We start from the raw sequence: 22,566 nt of genomic DNA, 5'->3' as shown, positions 1-22,566 counted from the left end.
CACAAATAGAAGAGGATGAGAAGAGTATGGAAATAGAAGGGCAGACAATCCACCTCCCTAATTTAAACCTTCCATGTTTTGTACCGTTTCGAATCGATTCAAATATCACCCACACGAACCAAACATAAAGTCCTCAAAAAGATTTGGCACCACCAAAGAACGAAGGAGGATCCCCTCCGGATCCATTTTGTAAGGATCCCAGAGATTCATAAATCGTATTCGTTCATCGTATATCGTGCGGTTAGTTTTCCGTCAGATACTACTTGTATTTAATTTTAAATAAAAAATTTAAAATAATTTCTGACCATACGATGTACGATGAACAGACACGATTTATGAATATCTGGGAGAGGATCCTCATCCTCATTCCTAAAGAACGCCAATGTTTTAAAAGAAAACGACGAAGGCGGGGCGTTTATTGTATAGCCTCACTTAAACAAAAATTTTGAGAAGCGAAACCTTATGGGACTTAAATATTTTAACATATAACATATATATGTATATATATGTATATAAAACTTTGTAAAATAAATTAATCATCAACAATCAAACAAGCAATCAAACCGACCAGTGACAAATTGAGTTTAAAACACCAAAAAACTTCCTTAAATTTTGACACAAATTGTGGTGGTGTGGAGAATTTTAAAACAAAATTGAGGTACGAAATTGGGGTAGAATTGAAATATAGGATTGGGATTAAGAAATTTAGGGTTTGAGGAATTGATATATTATCCAACCTAAGGGGTCTGAAGTGAGCTGAACCTCACAATAGGCAAGTCATGATAATTTAGTTCAAATTCACCTTTGACGTGAATCAAATTTAAGAACCTAAGACATTGAAGACGAATAATACTAGATTGTAATACTAAATGACAACGAAAATACTTAACATTTTATTAATAGTGTCAATAATGTATCAATTTACTATCACCACGATGATATCAATATTATATTAATCTTACATCAGGTGACCAGGTGATCTAGCAACACTCAATTTTTATTTTAGCTAGAAGAAATCTCGTGTTTCATTCAAATCAATTTCATTCACACTCTCTTTCTCTCCTCGTTTTTACACTAGTTGGAGAAGTCTCGTGTTTCGTTCACACTCCCCTTCTCTCCTCGCACACTCCTCGTTTTTACTTTAGCTGGAGGAAGTCTCGCATTTCATTCAAATTAGCATCGTTCACACTCCCTTTTTCTCCTCGTACGCTCCTCTACTTGTTTATGTACCTTAATTCACCATTGAACAAAACAATCTTGTGGTTAAAGACAGTAACACGAGATCAAAGGGAAATTCAATTAATCAAAGCAGGAGGTTAACAAACAGATTAACTTTCCATTCCCATAAATATCATCCAACATTCTTACATTCATAAACATTGTAACCCATATCAAACCCACAATATTTCATACAACACACAAGAAAGAAACACAGGGATACCTAAAACCACAGAGGATTTACTGCTGTTTCAGATTGAACTGACTATTACATAACATTACGACACAACAACCCATTAGATTCACGCACAAACTCCTTTTCAGGAGGTTGGAATTGCGTACGGGTTTGCCAACTTACGGTACCATAACCTTCCTGTTCCACAAAGAAATCGGTGGGATCATGCTTTGGCCTTCAAACGAAAAACATTATGTTTTCCAGTTCCGCGTGCAACTTGCAAAACCTTTCATCGAGAGAAGACACTGACAGCGGTGAATGTGTCGAGGATGAGGAGGAGGCGGAGGATACTGACGCTGGAGACTGTCCCTCCGTACTCTCAAAGTATAATCGCCCCCTATATGCCACAAGGTCAGCATAGTACACCGGTGGAACCAATGATACAGGTTTTGTACACCTTGCAAAAGTGAAGCACAAGTCATATATGAGCTTCTGCAATTGGTCAGAAGTAAACCGGTGCTCGTCCCAAAGAACATGGTAGTGCGTGGGTTTGCTTGTCCCAAGGGCTCCATAATGACTGCAGAGATAGAAGTCAAACTCAAACGGGTGCACGATTGTGGTGTCCACAACAGTTCCCGGAGATATATTGCCTGTGGAACCCCCATCCCTTGGATTCTCCAAAAACAGACGAGTATGGTGCCGCTTCTGGGCAACAATAAGTGTGATGGTTGGATAGTATTTTATACTTGCCAAAGCCATCTTCATATCTAGCAACTCTTCATTGAGAACCATATCAAACTGGCCCTCACTGACTCCATCACGGAAGACAACAATTTGGTTTGGCTTGACTTTATTCAACCGCTCGTAAGTTTGAACAAGCTCGAGACACATGTCTCCAAAATTTATTATCTTCTCCTTACGATGGTACTGGGGTCGAACTCGTGCAGCATAACGATTCGCAGCAGGCCAGTTTACAGTGGCAACAACAGCTGCAATTGATGGACTTGTTGTGTTTCGCGCAGCAGGATGATTGACATCAGCCCCCACAAACATAACATGGCCTGCACCCCCTAAGAGGGGGAGCCGATCAATTAGCTCTACATTACTGCCTCCAAGCTTGGCATTGATCTTGAGTGCAAGATTTGCAAGGTACTGGTCATTTGCTTTGTTGGCCATATTTGACAAGCAGCACTGTGTCACTATACCAATTTGAGTCTCAGCGATCCACTTCAGATACTTGTAACCAGGGTCTCTGTTTGCCATTACACAAACAAGTAGTTGCAAGTAACCTTTGCCTTCTTTTTTGGCCTTTTCATTAACGTTTTCAAGCAGCTGACGAAGCATCTGAACACTAGAGAATGGCCTCATGGAAGTGGTTTCATACAAAACAGGCTCTTCCATTCTGATTCCCAGTTTGTTGCACCGAGCGATGAGCTTTGGGATGAACTGGTTAGGGTCCAGTGTATTATAACGATCATTACTGCTGAAGTCAAGTACAGCCCAACGCATGATTGGTTTTCCTTCCACAACTCTCTTCCCAACCAGATTCCATTGGCATTTCTCTCTGTCAACAGTCACCTTATTCACCACCTTGCCATCAGAAGCACCCAACTTCAACTCAGGAGGGCCTATCACACGCCCTGTTACTGGTGTCATATTCTGGTTGACTTCAAATCCAAAATTCTGAATGATGCCACCACTGCCAATAACAAAAGAATCAGGATCAAGGCTAATCACAGCCGAATAAAGTTACTCCAAATGGTAATAACTATCTCCATATTATAAGCATGTTCATGTATGTTTATGATTCTAATGCTTAGATTTCCCTAAAACCACCATGTTTTTCTACAACCCATTTTCATGCCTAAACCGTTATCTTAATGCCCAGCACATGCAAACGAGTCCACTATCACCAGCATGTTCGTAAATAGTGTTATAACAGAATAAGAGTTCTCACTTCTCAATTCAGAGAAAGCAACTACCTACTAACTAAAATCATATACGCTAGTTTACAATTTTCCATGCAAGAGGAATACTGAATTCAAGAAATTCAAATGAACAGTAGAAGTTCGATAAAGTCTAATTTACTAGAAAAAGGAGGGTCAGAATTCACTTACCCGCAAGGTCCATCATTTGATCGTACCATGTTGTATATACTATTCTGTCTATCTCTTGGTGAAGGCAATGAGATGTTCTTCAGCATGATGGCTGCTTGTTTGCCCAAATACTCCTTTGGATACCTTTGCCCCTCAACTAGGACACAGAACTCCATTGGGGTATCATTCCTTCTACCATTTTTCCCCAAATCCAAGCAAGGAATGTTTTTGTACCGAATCTCCTCATATTTGTCCCTGAAATAATCAAGAAGTCTAACTTTCGTAGGTGGACTCTGGCCATCTATGTCTACAGCATCAAATGTAATATCTCCTGCATTCCTATCAGTAAGCCCCTTAATGAGGTACTTCTGCTTGGTTCTGCGGTGAGTCACGTTAACTTGCAATCCCTTCAATACATCCTCAACATCTCTCCTATAACTCTGGAAATTATTTAAAGTAAATCCCCTTATTTGCTGTTGGAGAAACTCAATAACTGACATGCGCTTATGAAATGCCAAGACTGAGTAATCCAGACACAAGGTAGGACCCTGAGAAGTGAGCTTCAAGCCATGCTGAAAGCCTCTGAAGGCAGCAACACCAAAACCAAGGTCATCGTTTGGATGAGATTCAGTGGGGTAAAAGTTTCGCCCAAAAGCAATCATGCGCCTAGTTGGATTCTCTTTCATCACCAAGTCCATACTCTGTAATATGTTACGAGGGATATCCAACAGCTGACCACTTAGGTACTCCTTCAACTTGCAAAGCTGCAGCTCCTTTGCAAGCTTTATAGTAAAAATGTACGAACTGAACCGCGTGCCTTCTTCCTCAGGAACTTCCACCTTAAATGATCCAGTGGGCAATGGCACTGCACTGAATATGTTCTTTTCACCATCATATGCTGTACTTAACAATGGAAAATTCGAAGGATCATCCGTGGATAACTGCTTCCTGATTGCAGCAAGTTCAGACTTTGATATCTTCACCGGACGGCCATTCTTAGCAGGGTGTTCTGGCTTAACATCAACATCATAGTGCATTATAATACTCTCAGGATTGAACTTGAGATTAAAATGATTAGCACGGAGCTTAGCAGTTCGGATAGCTATCATCCCCCCACGATCAGGCCGCTTCACTGGCACATGATTGCTCGCCTTTTCCAAAGAAGATGAAGAGGGTGTCTGACTTGAAATTGCCATCGATTGCATTGCAGGAACAAGAGTACCTGTGAAGAAGAAGGAGCAAAAGATATCACCAACCTTAATTATTTAAGAAAATTCAAATAAGCGGACTAACTGTAGTAAACGACCCACAGAACAAAATACAGAGTCAGTAAGCCTTAAGCTGTCTAACTCTGACAAACAATTTTCTCACACATACAAATTAATTTGTTTCCGAAAACTGGACTCCAAGTCGAATTGTATATCCAATATTTATAACAAACGTGTAACATTTCTTAGTAAATCAATCAAATGCTCGAACAAAACATACCGCAAAACCGCTCCCTACTGGGTCAGTTGAAGCAAAGAAGATCAAGCAAAAAGCACACAATATATCATACATCATTATATGTCATAACACACATAATGCATACCTCAGAAACCCTAAACAGTAAAGCTAAATCAGCTCAAAATTAGGGATAGAATTGCAATAATTAAATCTACAAATTAAATATTTGCAATCATTTCAAAAAATAAAAAATAAAAAACTTCCAAGTATACCGTCACAATTACTAATTACAATTGTATCTGAAAAGGACCAAAATGAAAAAAAAAAAAAAAAGAAGAAAAATTCATACCAGGATCAGGAGAGATGTTCGGGGCCGATCCGACCGGAGATGCAGGCGGAGCAGGCGCTCTGGGCCCCCATGCTCTGGTAGAAGCGGGAGTATTCCATGGATTAGGCCTCGGTTGTTGACTCGGATTCTGATTCGGCGGTTGCTGTTGCTGTGGCTGCTGTTGCAGTGGCGGCTGTGGCTGCGGATGATGGTGGTGGAACTGTGGCCCGCCAACATTCACACCGCCGCCATGACCGCCTCTTCCTCTCTCTCCTCCTCCTCCTCTTCCTCCACTTCTCCCTCCAGTTCCTCTGCCATAGCCGCCAGGATCACCTCTTCCACCACCACCACCATCATTCCCTCTCCCTCTTCCTCTTCCCCTTCCCCTAAATCCACCGCCACCGCCTCGTTCCATTGGAAAATCGGGAGCAAACGCACAAATCAAAGAGAGAACTCGACTCAACTTGCTACTCGCTTTCTTCTTCAAAAACCAACAAATGAGGCCTCTGTTTGGTGGATCAGTTGGTTCCTTTCATATGCCGGTGGGTACGAAATGACGGTCTTGCCCTCGCGCGATTGCTTTGCCTTAGTGGCGAAGAGTCAACCACGCAGAAGACGCGTAGCGCGCGGATAGGTTAGAATGACGAAATGCCCCCCCAGGAACTTTTGCTTTTTGGGTGGAATAAAATCCAGAAGCTTCGATAGAACAGAGACGGTGGGTCCCGCGTTTTGCAAAAGAGAATGGGTGAGGGAAAGCGTGAGGAAACTGAACGGACGGAGTATCTGATGACGTGACATATTCTCCAACTTTCTTTATCTCTCGCCATCCAGAGATTTTTTAATGCGGTTAGTATATAAAGTGGTATATTACGTGTTACTACATAAATTGTGAGATATGTATGCTAAAAAGTTAATAGCTTAAAAAATAAAATTTCCCATAATTTCTATTAAAACACATGATGTACGATTTTTGTTTCCGTCACCACTAAAAATTTCTCCTAACCGTCCCTCCCACTCGCTCTTCTTGAATTTCCATCTCTTTTGTTTCTCGTTTTTTACAAAACACAAGATTCAAATTCACGTTCTTTGTATTCCTACCCTTCAATTTTTGCCCACCTTTTCTTTTAGCGCCCAAGTCCGTTAGCAAATACATTAAATTATTTACAGGACACAAAATGAAATTCATCGTTGTTCAGATGTGTCATGTGTAAAATAAAAAAGAATCTGATTTTTATTAATATTTTAGGCAATTGGCACTTATGTAGCAAACTTCTTAGTCATATTTGTGCCACGTAAATAGTTTTGATTGAATTTTGATGATTGGGTGGGGGAGGGGAGTTACTAATCAGTCTTTACTATATAATGATCATACCAAATCATGCGTGACTAGAAAAAACAAATCGACAAATTAATGTCTTCCTTTAAATCGCACTATAAAATTTGATCTACTTTGTTTATATTGTACAAATTAATGTCTTCCTTTAAATCGCACTATAGAATTTGATCTACTTTGTTTATATTCTAGTCTTATCGGTGAGGAACAACCATTACAAGTAATAAAACAAAATAGTTTTTTTGTGAAATAAAATGCTTCTACATGGCCTTTTGAGTGTTGTACATGTTATGGGATTGAGATTCACTTAGGATCTCTGTGTTTGGAGTCTAAAAATTTTGAAATTTAGATTACTCAGTTTCAATCCTATGACCCTTTAACCCATTCTGACCATCTCACAAAACCCCCAAAACTGAACTGCTCGGATTTCGGAATCTTTATGCTCCAGACATTTAGATCCGGAGAGGATCTCGATCCCATGTTATGAATGTGCACTGTTGGGAAGTTATAAAGTTCTTTTTTAACAAAGGGTGTGTATAAGAAGAATTTTCTTAAGAAAGATAAAAACTTAGTAGCTCGTAAGCAGTACACTGTTAATTACTAATTACAACTACCACAGGTGTAATGTTGGAAGTTATTAGAGCATTTGCAAGAATGCTGTGAAACAATCAAAACTCTATTTTAAATAGTTAAATTTGAAAGAAAATACATCTCTAACCGACTATATAAAACAAGCTTTATAGCAAAATGAATAGTTACTTTTTAAATTTACACTATTTTTTAAGCTAAATATAAAAAATAACAAAATTCAAGGGTAGACCCTCGACCAAGGAAAAAAAGGAAGATAAAGAAAGCTGTTTTAGAAAATGAGTAGGTTGGGTTTGAATTGTTAACAATAAAATAATTAAAGTTTGTTGCTATAGAATGTGTTGTTAAAAATAAAAAGTTAGTAACTAAACTAGTTTTTTGACATCGGTCACTTGCTAGTTTCACAAAATTTTAAAACTTCTCTTGGAGATGCTCTTACAAATTATAGTACAGAGAAATGGCGTAAGGTGGTGAACAATCAAAATACTAATTAAAAAAATGAATTTTCTTTTTATTAAAATGTGAAACTATAATAATTTAACTTCTTGACATAACATCGCATGATTAAGTTGTTATACCGCTATTTAATGTTCTCATGAATATATAAGTTTTCCTTAGTAAGGATGTCACTATTTAAGAAAAATAATTAAGGAATCTTGTTTCCAGGTTTAAAAATTTCAACGAATATATATATTTTTTTAAGGATCGATCTAAATGTGTGAGATAAGGAGAGAAAATTTGTAGGTAGTGTGTTGTGGTTTAAGTGGGTGGGTAATCGAGATTAATTAGTTTGTTCTTTAGCTTAGGTTAATTATTGCCCTTAGGTTTGTTCGTCAATAGCTGGATTTTTCATTAAAAAAGTAAGTGCACAAATAGGTTAGTGTGCGATTATATGTCAATTGACCTTCCAGTTATATCTCTCTTACCCTTCTCCTCCTTCTGTGCGCCCTATTTTTGCACCACAAGCAGAAGGAAATATGATATACAATTACAGTCTTACACAGTCTCTACAAGTAAACAACATCATCATGTGTAAAATTCATCTTACTTTTACATCGCTTAATGTACTATACATATGAGTAGCGAACATTACATACGAAACCTTCGTAAGTAATTTACATAGTATAGAAATTGCATCGATCATTTACAAACACATGAAGGAGCTATAGGTACGTAGTTAGTCGAATGTAATACGTGCCAAGTATGTACATATACATTGAAGGTTGAATGCATTATGGAGTATATCTAGTGTATGTAGGTGTAGCTAGTGTGCAGGGAGGCGGCCCTGCGGACAACTTTTACCATCATAGCAAACGCACTTGAAAAGTACGCAGGCTCCAGCAGTCGCACCTCCTTTTGTGCATGCCTTGTTGCAGTTTGGACTCCACAAGCATGCACCCTGCCATGTGCTACTATACGACCAATCACGGCATCCTACAAACCCGCCATCTGCATTGTGCAAGAAACATATATAGTCATACTTGAAGATCGAAATAAAAGAAATAAGGAAAAATGGAGAGAAAGGGTCAATGGAGTTTACTAGAGATTTTTCTTTGTACTTAAAACACTATCACGTGATGTTACTATTTCACTCAAGTTATAACACGTGTATTTGTTTCTTTCGTAATGCACTATGGAAGTAAGATATATATATATATATATCAACATGTCTTCTATCTGTATTATAACACATGAAATATTACATTACATGACAACTATTCCCGATACATGTAGAAACACCTTCGTTCTTACCTGCAACTGCAAAGACAATGAACATAACAAAAAGCACAGAAAGGCAGATTGACTTCAAAGTTTTAGCCATCTTCTTCCTCAGTTTTTCAATAATTAGTAATTAAAATTACAATTGTAATGGCACAACTTGTTCGAGTTTTAGGGTGCTGTATATATGCTTTTCTTGCGGGGGGAATAAGTTAGGACTTCTGTTATAAAGTTGGGGTTTCAATTGAGGTCCACTCATTTCACCGTGTGGCCAGGTAAGCAAACCTTTACCACATTTAGGTATAAACAACATGTACAGCTGGATAGAAAGTGCAACAACTACAACAGAAACACTGCTAAAATACACATCTTCTACTCTAATAATCATGCTTATGTTAACCCAATCTCTGTAGATCTCATGTCTCGTTAATTCAAAATTTCGTGGGTTTAAAGTCAGGGTTGGAAACGCGGGACTTTCAGGCAGGCAGGTAAGTTCGTTGGGTTACGTATGTACCTGAGGTATAGCCATATTTCGGTTGTCTTCTTAAACTTCGATGCCTAAAATACTAAGCAAGTCCATTAAAATAAAATTCCAAAAACGACACCCGACAAATGAAACTGTAAAAAGAAAATTTCTAAAAAAAAAAGGTAACCTTGCCAGCAATGGAACTGTCTTTTGTGAAAGGATCCAGATATCATCTTCGAACTCTCTTTTGTGAATGGACCCAGATCGAGATGGATTGAGAAGGCTGCATCATGACTCATGAGTTAAGTCGAGATGTGCTGTCAATGTGTGTGTTGGGGACCATTGGACAGCACCAGACCGAGACCTGTGCGTTTCGTTTTTTTTGTTCGATTTCTCCAAGGTACCATGATCTTCTTAACTTAACCAAAGTTTGTTTGTGTTAATTTTTCCTTTTAACAAAAGAGAAATTAGAATAGTATATATATTATTCTTTGGGACTTTAACACTAACTACAAAATCACATAGTCATAAATAAATGAATTTCTGAAATTACATCAACATGCCGCATGATCTTACAAGTTATAAGATAATGTGATCTTTTTGTAGTATGGCATTTTTGTAGAAACTAGAATAATATCAATAAGAGAGAGGAGAATCGAACTACGATCTTGTGTGCATGATTAATTGCATTTTACTTCTTCAGCTACAAATCTTCTACGTATTTAAATGAGGATGAAAGCACCCAAAAAAAAATTGATGTGGAAATTTAGAAACTAAATTTTGATGAAGCTGGTTACGGGTAGTTTTTCTTTTTATTTCCATGAGATGGAGAGTGCAAGTGCAGTTATTTTATTTGACTCCTTCAAATGATCTAGATGTAAGATGTAATCTGAAAATCAACAAGTTACTAGGACCACGGATATAACAAATATAACTACAATAAACCAATCAAACAATTAAAGGGAAATAAACTTATCTTCCAAAGCAGAGGAAGAAGAAGCCATGACTGCTAGGGTTTTAAGGAGGAACTTCTACACTCTAGCAACCGAGAGTCCTTGTGCACATAAATAGGGTTTTGCACTAGAATAGGATAATACTGTGAGTGCATGGACCTCCTAATATATAGACGATCATCCCTTTAATCCGGCCTATTAACTGATTAAAGGGATATTCCAAATCAATTAGGATTTCATTATAGTCCTAAATGGTAATGAATTCTTTGTCAACTAAATAAGGTTTTCATAATTAATTGCACTAAATAAGGACTCCTAAACATAACCAAATAAGGCTCCATAATTTTCTCAACTATTAACTTGGATTTACCAAGTTACAATATGTCTAGAAACAGGAAGCACATGTTCTTTGACACTCACAACTTACACTAGAAGCATCCTCCTTTACATTCAATCCAAGTTCTTACAATCGATGAAGGGAAAAACAAACGAATCACGAGAAAGTGGAAGAGACGAAAGAACCATTATATTGCTGAAGGCAGCGATTGAGGAAGTGTGGTGATCAACAAAATGAGGTGCCATCCACACACGCTTATTTACCTTTCACACATTATTTATAATTTCAGTTGTCAGATCGAATAAACTGAATAAGATTAAAGGACATAAATTATCCATGAGTGTTTGGAAAGTAAAAATACGTATGTGGATACCGCCACCCTAAAGAAACTGTAGCTAAACATAAATAAATACATAATAATTTTGTTGGAAAATAAAAAGGAAAGTGTAGCCACTTAATACTACGGTTTAGTGGTATTCCTCCTCACTTGTAAGTTAGAAGTCTTAAGTTCAAATCTCGTGGATAACGAATTCGATACTAAATTAGGTTGCCTACTGTGCGACTTAGCCTAAATCACTCCACCCTTTAGTGTAAAATATATCGTTGTACTAAAAAAATAATATTTTAGGGATATAATTTAGGGAGTTTTAATGAAACACTCTCGGTACTGTTCACTTTTAACAAAAATGACATCTTTACTCTAAAAAGTCACTCTTGGTACTATTTACTTACACCTTTTTATTCTTTTGATTACAATTCAAAGTTTTCAAGTCATTTTCATTAGTTTTCCTTATAATTCATTTAGTGATTTTATATGATTTAATTATGATTTTGATATGATTTGATTTGGTTTAGGTTTCTTGTCTTGGAGACAAATGATTGTATTTTGATTTATTTCCTATAATTTATTTAGTGATTTTATATGATTTAATTAGGATTTTGATATGATTTGATTTGGTCTAGGCTTCTTGTCTTGGAGACAAAAGGATTATATTTTGATTTATTTCCTAGTATTGCTCTTTTGTAATCTTATAAATATCTCCTTATGGAGAAGAATAAAGTAATTGAAGTTGTATTTGAGAATTGTGATGTTGTAGAGAATTCTAAATTTATCCTAAACCCTTTATTTTCAATTAATTTGTAATGTGTGTTTTAGTGGTATAGTATTCTAGTTAAATGTTGAGGAGTATTCCGCAAATATATTTTTCACATAGTTCAATGAAATATATGTTATATATAAACTTTTTGTTTTGTCAAATGGTAGATTTGTTAGATTAGGGAACCAAGAGGGTTAGAACTCATGCTGTGGTGAAAAAGGAACACTCATATCCACCACTGTAATAGAAGATCACTTGCTATTATATATACTTGAATGTTTTCACTTGAACTAATCACTTTTGTTTTTGTTTTTATAATTCTTTAGATATATATCTTGATCAACCTCCCAAATAATGTTTTTCTTTGGAGACACGGTTTTGTGTATTTGATGAAATGTTTCAGAAAAAAATTCCTAAATTTCGTTAGAGTAGTGCTACACTTACCCTTTGTGCCTTATTTTTTGTTTATATATTATTTTTATTTCAGTCAAACTATTTAGACCATCCCATGTGCCTTGCTAGAATATTTTTATTTTTATTTTTGATATAATATGCCTTGTTAAAATGATTCAATGGTGTTTAATGTTTATACGAGTATTAATTTACATGCACATAAAATAATATTGGACAAATTACATTTGCACTCTCAACTTTGGATCATATAACAAATTCATACCTCATTTTTTTAACATTGTAATGTCATACATCAACTTACGAATTCGTTTCAATATTAGACATCCATTAGTCGATCTATTAAATTGACCGTTAAGTGATGACATTACAATGATAAGTGTCATAAATTTGATTACATGGCTGTCAGTTTTGTACTTTGGGAATAAAAAACAAACAAAAAAGTTTAATTATTAAAAATATTACTACAAATTAATTAATTAAAAAAAAAAAAAAAAAAAAAAACAAGTGCAACCTTCCCAGTACCAAACACCCCGACAGACCCATCCCTCTCCAGCCTCCATTGCACGGACCACGGGAATCATCCAGCCAAAAACACCACCCCTGTCGAATAATCTACACTACATCACTAATGTTCTTCCACTGCCTCTTTGCACCACAACGCCGGCACCACCATATAAAACGACGAGCTCGAGGTTGTGTTGCAGACGAGGCCCGACGAATGGGTATTGTTGACCCTAAAATCTACCAAGCCTACGTGGCGCGCAGGCCAAGTATATTCTAAGCTAACTACGTCATTCGGTGATTGCGGGCGTGCCAACTCGTCGGCCGAGGCTCGGCCGAGGAGTAAATTTGATGATGCTGCGTTGGGTCGCGCTACTGACTTCTGCGTCTTGCGATTGCGGCCGAGAAAGGAACACGTCTCGGCCTCTTGGGTTCTCGAGCCTGAAGACAAGGCTGCTATTTCTTACAAAGTTCACGAACCGAATTCGGCCTGCAATGTGCCGAATGTAATAACTGTGACACCTCACCTCGCCGAGAAGGCTAATGAGATGACCTCGACCAACAAGGATTCGAAAACCCTTCTCGACCGAGACTTGGATAGGTAATCGACCGTCCTCGCCGCAGTGCTGTTGATGCCAACGGAAGATACTGCGAGACCGACCGACTCTACGGTGACAGAGCTATCTATGCCGACTTAAGATATCACCGGTTGCTTCCACAGTGCTGTTGATGCCAACGGAAGATGTGTCAGCGAAAAAGGAAAAGAAAAAGATCTCAAGTTGTGAGAGTTTGCGCAGGGCAATTTTGTATTGATTTTGTGGGGCTTTTTCCATTGCTGAATGTCTTGTATTTATAGAAGCAGAACACCGAGCCCGAGTTCTAATCCTATTCGAACTAGGTTTCCTTCTCCGGATTAACGTTACCTCAATCAGTCCTACCTCTGCTAGGACTACGAATCTAGTCCTTAACTGAGCCGGATTCGCCTTCTAGTTTTACTGATCTCGTCGAGGATCCCTATTGTATTAGGACTCGACTTGCATTCTGATTTAACCGACCTAGGCCTAGAAGCCCATGAGCTGAAGCCCCCATGACTTTCTCGCCGTAGTCTTCCCGGGCCGAAAGTGATACCTCCCTCGGCCCAAACTGCTATTTTGGGCCCAAACATTGCCCCCTCGCTTTTGAGGTCCTCGGCCTGAAACCTTCGGCCGAGTTTCGGCCTTGAAGAAGCGAATCTACCACTCAGGATCCCAATACCCGAGTTCCAAGGCGCATTTATTGAACATGATCGCACGATCTTGATCCTGCTAAACCACTCGCCACGTGGCATCCCCTAACATGGCCAATCCCCGATAATGACGTCTGAAGCGTGCGCCTGCCCGAACCGTCTCGTCATTATGACCACTATCTCAATCCGCGAGCCATTTTATCAGTCCGTGAGCCCTCCTGTCATCGTGCAGGCGTCGAACCGTCTTTCGTCATTAACTTCGCCGTCACACGCGATCGTGCGCCCCCAAAACCTAAAACCGTCGGTCTTCTCAACCGCATTCCCCAAATGCTCATCATGATCAACGATTCCTCCGGTCGATTTTGCCCTTTGCTTTGAATTTCGAACGATTGCTCTTCCTCCCATTACTCTATAAATACCGAAATTTCCTCATTTGTACTTTACGTTCTCAAACTTCCTGAAATCCCCTACTCTTGCTCTCAAGTGCATTCCTCCATTCCAAGCTTTCGTCCTCAAATCCCCAACCCAAAAACCTCCTTACGCTGTGCTTTTACAATGGCCTCCTTCATCTCCAAGCTTTCCCGGGAATGCGACCAGCATCAGAAGATCCTTGATCGGAGCTCGATCAAGAATATACGGTTCGAGAACGACATGAGCACCGTCCACCAAATCCTGGGTCCTCTCTTCAAGGCAACAATCCCGCCGACCATCACTGGTCTTCTCCAGGAACACTGCCTTACACCCTTGCTCCAAGGGTTCGAATGGTCGAGATGGGAGGCGGCAAAGCCCCAAGGCTCCTGGCCCTCGACGACCACCACCTGGGCGACCTGGGTTGTCCGAATGGAACGGCTCTTCGGCGAAAAATGGAAAATCCTGGGCATCTACGACGCCATCCTCCTTTCGTCGATGGACATTGTCCCTGACAAGGAGCTGCTCCTAGCCGCTCTATGCTTCTGGTGCTCAGCCACCAACACAATGGTCCTTCCCCTTGGTCCCATTGGTCCCACCATCCTGGACATCACCGCCATTTTGGGGACCTCGGCCACCGGGATCCCTATCGACGCGACCCTCTCCGGGCACCCGTCGAATATCGATCTGAAGACGCTCTTCGACCGTCGAGCCTTCGAGACCCTGAATAGTGACGGTCACATCCCGTCGAGGGATGAAATACAGAAGCTCCACAAGAACTTTCTCAACTACAACACCCTCTACCTTCACTTCGCCGGTCGAGGGGAAGAGGACCTGCGAGAAGGAGAGCATGAAGCCTTCCTCTTCTACTGGTACAATAAATACATTTGTTGTACCAAATCAAACAAATGTTTGGTCGAGAATATGCCAGTGGCCGAAGCCCTGGCCAGTGGTCGCGTCCTGGCGCTGAGTTCTAATATTCTTGCCCACCTCTTCCGTTGCCTGGCCGAGGCGACTCTCCACACGGTGGACCCCCACCAGAATGGCCCTCTCTGGGTCTTCCAGCTCTGGTTGCAGGTGTACTTCGCCTCCCTTCGGCCGGCTATAGCTGATTTCTCAGCAACAGAGGCTCTTGGTCCTCAGCTAGCCTCCCGACCAACGCCTCCTCATCAGGCCGAAGAGGTGTTTAGGTACCTCTTTGCCCTTGACGATCTCACAAGCGACGAATTCCTGATTTGTCGTCGTCGTGATTACCCCCCCTCCATCAAACTGCCTACCTCTTCGTGGGCGGCAGAGGAGGACGCCGCTCTTCGCCGAACCTGGGGGTCGTTCGTGCTTGCTCGCGACCTTCCTCTCGGCTGCGACGGGAAACGGTCGGGGTGGGAAGTGTACCATCCGAACTTCCTTGCCCGTCAGCTCGGCTATCTTCAGGGCTGTCCCGTCCCCCTTCTCTCTTCCCGCACAGTATTGAGCCGCGGATGCGAGCCTCGCTCTTCAGAGAACGAGTGCAGGACTGCCGCGAAGGAGTTTCAAGAGTACTGCCAAAGATTTCGCCTACGACCGGCCACCCCAGAAACCCATTGCACTGACACCTTCGGTGAGTGGTGGGAAAATTACACTCAAGAGTTCTTCGGTACGCCGGTCGAGGATGTACTAAACAGGCTCTTCGGTAACCGACCTAAGAAAGCCCCGGCCCCCCATTCTCAAGGTAGTTGTTCAATTCCCCCTTTTTCTTCAACCTTGCCTGTTGTACGCCTTACTGAATTGTCTTTATCCTTTTAGGTAGTCGGCCTTTGAGAAAGACAGAGGTAGTTGCCGCTGCTATGGCCGGGAAAAAATCGGTCGTGGCCAAAAAAGACAAACCTGCTGGTAGGGCCGGGCTGACCAAACGGCCTCGCCAAGAGGTCGGGCCGGCTATCAAGCCTTCCCCGCCTGCCAAGCGGGTCAAGCAACTGGCGAAGAAAGGTGCACGGGAGATCCACGTTATTTCCAGCCACACGACGACTCCCAGTGCTTCCCCTTCTCCCGCCGCCGGCCATTCTGGGGTCAAGAAACAACCGGCTTCGGCCATAGAGACGATCCCAGCGCGGCCTGCTTCTGTGGCCGGCGAATCAGTCGTACCTCCCTCTGTCGAGAAGGCACCTGTCTCACACCAGGCGGTTCCTACGACCGAGGAAAACTCTCCCAAGAATCCAAAGCCCACGGTCTTCGTGCTGGAAGAGAGTGAGGGGAGCGACGAGGTCCCGCTGGCGCGTCGTCATCCTTCTCGTCAACGAACTCTTCCAGTATCCGAGATGGCGGTTCAACCCGGCCCCTCCTCGGCTAATCGTGGCAAACACACGGTCGAGGAACCGACCCCGGCGGCCGAACCTCTCGTTCCTTCTCAAGACCAGGGCGTCCCTCCCTCCACTGAAGCAGCTGCGCCAGTCGGCCCATCGGCAGCCGACCGGGGTAAACGGCTGCTCGAGGAACCCGAGGCTACGGCGGAATCGCCGGTCCACCCCCAAGACCAAGGCTTCCATATTCCTCCACAGGAGGTTACCTCGGCCTTTGTAAGTACCTTCACTCGTCTCCTCCTGATTACTTTTCCGCTTTAGACCTCTAAACAAAGAAAATACCAAATGTCAGGTGCCTATACATTCTTTTCACCGTCAATTCTATGCGCCGAAGGGTGTTATCTATATTTCCTGGCCGCCTCAGTGGCCATCAAACGTAGATAACCTCCATCGGCCGCGTGAAGTGAGAAGCAATCTGAGACACTGGGCTCGGCCATTGAGTTCTTTAGGTTCGAGCAACGATCCTGGGGACATGGCCGAGGTCTCCTCTCGGCAGGTTAACACACGACACCTTCTTGCTATTCTTGTCATGACTTCCTTTAAACTTAACCTTGTTTATTTGTGCAGGCTTCATGGGAGGTTGAATTCAAAGCCCTCCTCTCCAGCACGACTGCAGAGTCCGGCCCTTCGGCCGCTTCGACTGATGCTGCCGATCCAAGTGCCCTAACCCAGCTGCGAGAAGTCCTAGCGCTCTCATCATCGCAAGTTCTTGAGCGCAACGGTCTCGATTTGCTCGGCGTGTGTCTGAACGACCTTGGAGCCGATGGTCGCCTGAGCGGAGATGCCATTGTCCGGGCATCGTCTGCCTTGGAGCGCGTTCGGGAGACATTTAGTATCTTCCAGACTGCTCTGAAGGCCGAACAGGACCTGCAAGCCGCCATGGCCGTTCAAGACACCCTCCGTCCGAAGATTGACGATCTACGGGCAAAAGGAGAAACGTTAGCCGAGCTCGACCGTCAGATGGCCGAACTAGCAAAACGTCGGTCGGCCATTGCTTCTGAGCTTGCGAGGGACTTCGAGTCAGGCGGGAAGGATCGCCTAACTGAGTATGCGGCGGCCAACAAACGAGTCGAGCGGCTGAAGCTGGATAAAAAGAATCGGCAGGCCGAAGTCATCATGGCCGACGTGCGGTGGTTGGAGCTGAAGGCTTTGCTCAGCACTCTTCTTCCCTCTTCTCCTTAGATATATTTGAATGTAAACCAACCGTCCTACTCATTTGTAAATACTTATCAATTTTAATGGATTGATTTTTTACTCACGCATTTCCCAAGTAACTGGATAGTATTTCTTCAAAAACTTCCCATTAATCGGTAATTTGTGAATCACGCCAGTCCGATCTTTAAGATGATACGCCCCTTTACCGTATACTTTATGCACAATGAACGGCCCTTCCCAATTCGGCGACCACTTGCCGAACCTAGGATCTTTTAGTCCTACGGGCAACACCGTTTGCCATACCAATTCACCCTCGCCGAACGTTTTCTGTCGCACCTTTTGATTATAGGCTCGCTCGGCAATCTGTTTTTGCGCCACCAGTAAGTTATACGCGTCAAGTCGCGCTTCTTCCAAATCTTCTAGTTCCTGTCTCATGGACTGATTGTATTCGGCGCTAAACAAACTACTTTGTTCAATTAATCGCAACGAATTTATGCTCAACTCGACTGGTAGCACTGCATCGTGTCCGTAGGTTAATGCGTATGGGGTTGTTGCAGTCGCCGATCGGGGCGACGTTCGGTATGCCCATAATGCCTCGTTCAACTTCAAATGCCACATGCCAGGCCTGTCTTTTATTATTTTTTCGAGGATGCCGATCAACACTTTATTACTTGCTTCGGCCTGCCCATTCGCCTGTGGATAATACGGTGTGGACTGCTCCAACCGAATGTTCAAATTTGCCGTGTATTCTTTAAACCTTTCGGCTGTGAAGATTGTTCCATTGTCGGTTATGATTGTTTCTGGTACACCGAACCGAGTCACAATGTGTTCCTCCACGAAGTCGCAAACTTCTTTAGATGTTAACTCGGCATATGATTTTGCTTCGACCCACTTAGTAAAGTAATCAGTTGCGACTATTATCCATGCATGCTTAGCAGCTCCAGAAGTCGGCGTGATTTTGCCGATTACGTCCATGGCCCATCCTCTAAACGGCCACGGCTTAATGACCAAATGTAGTGATTCGGCCGGGACCCTTTGTATAGGCCCATGGATTTGGCACTGCACGTATCATCGTGCAAACTCGATACAATCTTTCAGTATTTTCGGCCAAAAATAGCCGTGTCGTCGGAGTAGCCATCGCATTTTCCTTCCAGATTGGTGAGCTCCGCATACCCCTTCATGAACCTCTGCGATCGCCCGAGCACTCTCTTGGGGGCCGAGGCATAGCAGTAACAAACCATCTTCGCCCTTTCGGTACAACTCGTTCTGGTACGTGACATAGTTCATGGCGTGAACCCGTGTCCTGCGACTATGTGTCCCGTTAGGATTATCAAGGTACTGCATAATGGGTTTCCTCCAATCATCTGGTATAGCCTCGGCCGCGCAAATTTCTATAGAGTCCTGCCGATCTAACAACGAAGGCAAGGACATGACCCTGGTGCGGATCACATTGTCTCGACGGAGGATTTGCTGATTAACCAAGGCCGGGTATAGCTGTCGTAATATTGGTATCTCCCGGCCTAGCTTGCCCCCCATGAGTTGAGCACCGGAGGCGATCTGAGCCAACTCGTCTGCGTCGGTATTATGAACCCGAGAAATATGCTCGAATGTAATACCGTCAAAAGACTCGGCCAAATAGCTGGCGACCATGTGGTAGGGCGCCAGAGTACAACTCATGCAACGAAAAGACCCATTAATTTGGTTAATCACGAGTTCAGAATCACCGAGGACGAGGGCACGAGTGGCTCGAAGGTCAAGAAGGAGGCCAAGACCAATGACAAGAGCCTCGTATTCGGCCTGATTATTGGTGCACTCGAAATCCAGTTTGAGCGAAAAATACCAGCGATCGTTGTGAGGAGATTGAATTACGATGCCCACGCCGGCCGAAGACGAAGTACTGGAACCATCAAAATACATCGTCCAATAGTTGTCGCGGGTCACCACCATGCCGATTTCGACGTCAGCATCCCCGAAACCATAAGGCGAAGGGTGCTGAGCAAGGAAATCGGCCAACGCCTGTCCCTTCACAGCTTTCTGCGGCACGTACTGCAAACTAAATTCGGACAACGCCATTGTCCACTTCCCAATTCGGCCTTTGACGATTGGTCGGGTAAGCATGTACCGGATAACGTCGGTCTGGGCAATTACTTGGGTGACCGACGGGAGCATGTAATGCCGGAGCTTGGATGCGGCGAAAAATACGGCGAGACACAGTTTCTCGACGGCGGGATAATTTATCTCTGGTTGATTGAGATTCCGGCTTAGATAAAATATAGCCTGTTCTCGGCCGGCATCATTGTCTTGCGCGAGGAGGCAGCCGATAGATTCTTCGGCCGCCGAGATATAGAGCTTCAGAGGTTTACCACGCCGAGGGGGAACTATGACAGGGGGTTTCGTGAGGGATACTTTGATCTGTGTAAACGCCGCCTGATGCTCGCCGTTCCACACGAATTTATCCGAGTCCTTGAGTTTCAAAAGCGTGGAGAACGCTTTCATTTTACCGGCCGAGTTAGCAATAAATCGGCGGAGGAAATTGATCTGGCCAAGCAAGGACTGGAGTTGTTTCTTCGTCGTTGGGGGTGGGGCATCGACGATTGCGCGTGCTTTATTCGCATCGACTTCAATTCCACGGTGATGCACGAGGAAACCAAGGAAATTTCCGGCCGACACGCCGAAAGCACATTTGGCAGGATTCATCTTGAGGTTGTGCTGACGCATGCGGAGGAAAGCCTGTCGGAGGTCGTCCAGATGTGTCCGTCGGCGTTTAGATTTGATGACAACGTCGTCGATGTAAACTTCGACGATGGTTCCGATTAAGTCGTGGAAGATGGTGTTCATCGCTCGTTGGTATGTGGCGCCGGCATTTTTGAGGCCGAATGGCATAACAACCCACTCGTAAGTACCGAGTGCCCCCGGGCAACGGAAAGCAGTTTTATGCACATCGGCTTCGGCGATGAATATTTGATTGTACCCAGCATGCCCATCCATAAAGGATAACATCTCATGATTCGCCGCGGCGTCGATTAACAGGTCTGAAATCGGCATTGTATACTCATCTTTGGGAGTTGCCAGATTCAGATTTCTGAAATCGATGCATATGCGCAGTGCACCACTTTTCTTTAAAACAGGAACGATATTCGCCAACCATTCAACATATCGAGCTGTCCGAATAAACCCGGCTTTCAAAAGCCGAACCAGCTCGTCCTTGATGCTGAGTTGCACTTCCGTCGAAAATCGACGCGGTGGCTGACGGAAAGGTTTACATCCGGGCTTAATACGTAACTCATGCTCGACAAGAGTACGATCTAAGCCGGGCATCTCATGGTAGCTCCAAGCAAAGCAATCTTTGAACTCCGTAAGCAAGGCACGAAGCTCATCTTTCATTTGTTGGGGAAGTAAAGCACTAATAAACAAAGGCCGTGGGTCATCGGCCGTCCCAACATTAATCTCTTCCAGGGGATCCTTAACTTGGGGCCGATGGTCTTCGAGCGCGGCCGGGGCGGCTTGAATTTTATCAAGAGACAAAACAGGACCATTATCTCCTTCGGCCAGGAACTCGACGAGGTTAACGCCCGAATTTGGCTGTTTAGATATAGTATACCAATGGGCCAGCAGTCGTTCCATAGTGGATGAAACCGCGGCCCTACGTGCTTCTCGATCGGTGTCAGACATCGGCCTCGGGGAGGAAATTGGCTAATCCGAGTCTCGCCGAATCCTGGTGGACAGTCTCGGCGCCAACCTCGATAGCTTTCTGTACAGAAATCCGAGTCGGCCGGCCTTCATCATTGAAGCCTTGCAAAGTAATGTAGCCGACGTGGTCATCATAATACCGTGCTTGGATCATGTTAGTTTCAAAGGGCTGGTTATCGGCTGGGTGAACAGTGACCGATTTGCCGTCCCAAAAAACAAGCACTTGATATAATGAGGAAGGAATACAACTGGTTTGATGAATCCAATCTCGACCGAGCAGTGCATTATACTCGGTTTTGGAATCAACTACAAAAAAAGCGGTCATGTGAGTGCGACCGGCAATAGTCACAGTTAACGGAAGTACACCCTTGGTTTGCGATTTGTCGCCGACGAAACTACTCATTGTGATCCCTGACGGAATAAGTTCGTCGTTCGAGCGACGCAAGGCCTTCATGATGTTCAGAGGCAGGATATTGACGGTCGCGCCACAGTCGACAAAAACTTTAGAAACGGGATATCCCTCGATGTGGGCCGTCACATACAATGGCTTTAAATGGTGGAGTGCGGCCGATGACGAACGAGGAAATAATTCGGTCAAAGCGGCCTTCAGACTGTCATCTTTCGTTGTTGACTCACCTTCAGCAATAGACACAAAATCCACATGGCCAGTTTCCTCGGCGACTACATCACCATCGAGGAAATTCGGTTGAGCCGTGCTTGATTGAAAATCAGCAGGTAACACATGGACCATACTAATTTCCATGTTATCCAAGACTGACGGGCCCATCGGGTTGGGACCCTCCTCGCTAACCTCATCCCTCGTTTGGTCGACGACTGCGGGCTCTGTTTTTGTCAGAGTTGGACAAAAAGACTCCTCTGTCCCTTCTTCGAGGGATTGAACCTGCGGTGCTGCTTCGGCAGCTTGTTGGTTCTGTGTGACCGCCGCAGGCGAGGTTGAGATCGACAGTGTGCTTTGGGTCAGGACCTGCACCTGCTCTTGGTAGTATAGCCGGGCATCTCTGGTATCGAGATAAGCATCCAGACGTGCAACACGTGCTACTTCATCGGTCGTGAGACCGAA

At 43.3% G+C, this 22,566-nt stretch overlaps 1 protein-coding gene and 1 long non-coding RNA gene across 2 annotated transcripts; both read right to left on the bottom strand.

Moving 5' to 3' along the window:
• Window positions 1-1,316: 1,316 nt before the first annotated feature.
• On the bottom strand, window positions 1,317-5,900 carry LOC103435232 (protein argonaute 2-like). The gene is made up of 3 exons (XM_008373619.4): window positions 5,285-5,900; window positions 3,511-4,711; window positions 1,317-3,092 (listed from the first exon to the last, which is right to left on the bottom strand). Exons 1-3 carry the CDS (start codon window positions 5,676-5,678, stop codon window positions 1,631-1,633), a joined length of 3,057 nt encoding a protein of 1,018 aa, XP_008371841.2. The 5' UTR covers window positions 5,679-5,900; the 3' UTR covers window positions 1,317-1,630.
• Window positions 5,901-8,152: 2,252 nt separating this feature from the next.
• On the bottom strand, window positions 8,153-9,047 carry LOC139195975 (uncharacterized). The gene is made up of 2 exons (XR_011581064.1): window positions 8,937-9,047; window positions 8,153-8,633 (listed from the first exon to the last, which is right to left on the bottom strand). It is a non-coding gene; the product is annotated as an uncharacterized lncRNA (long non-coding RNA).
• Between the last annotated feature and the right edge of the window lie 13,519 nt (window positions 9,048-22,566).

This window comes from Malus domestica, chromosome 05 (assembly GCF_042453785.1).
Source record: "Malus domestica chromosome 05, GDT2T_hap1".
Taxonomy (NCBI): Eukaryota; Viridiplantae; Streptophyta; class Magnoliopsida; order Rosales; family Rosaceae; genus Malus; species Malus domestica.
Note: the sequence above shows the minus strand (reverse complement) of the source record. Positions and strands in the feature narration are given on the sequence as shown.

Excerpts from the sequence above, each read along its gene's own strand:
- LOC103435232 (XM_008373619.4), bottom strand. The coding sequence starts at position 5,678 with ATGGAACGAGGCGGTGGCGGTGGATTTAGGGGAAGGGGAAGAGGAAGA. Across the intron at positions 4,712-5,284 it reads GAACATCTCTCCTGATCCTG|GTACTCTTGTTCCTGCAATG; the intron begins GTATGAATTTTT and ends TCTTCTTCACAG. Across the intron at positions 3,093-3,510 it reads TCAAATGATGGACCTTGCGG|TGGTGGCATCATTCAGAATT; the intron begins GTAAGTGAATTC and ends TGTTATTGGCAG.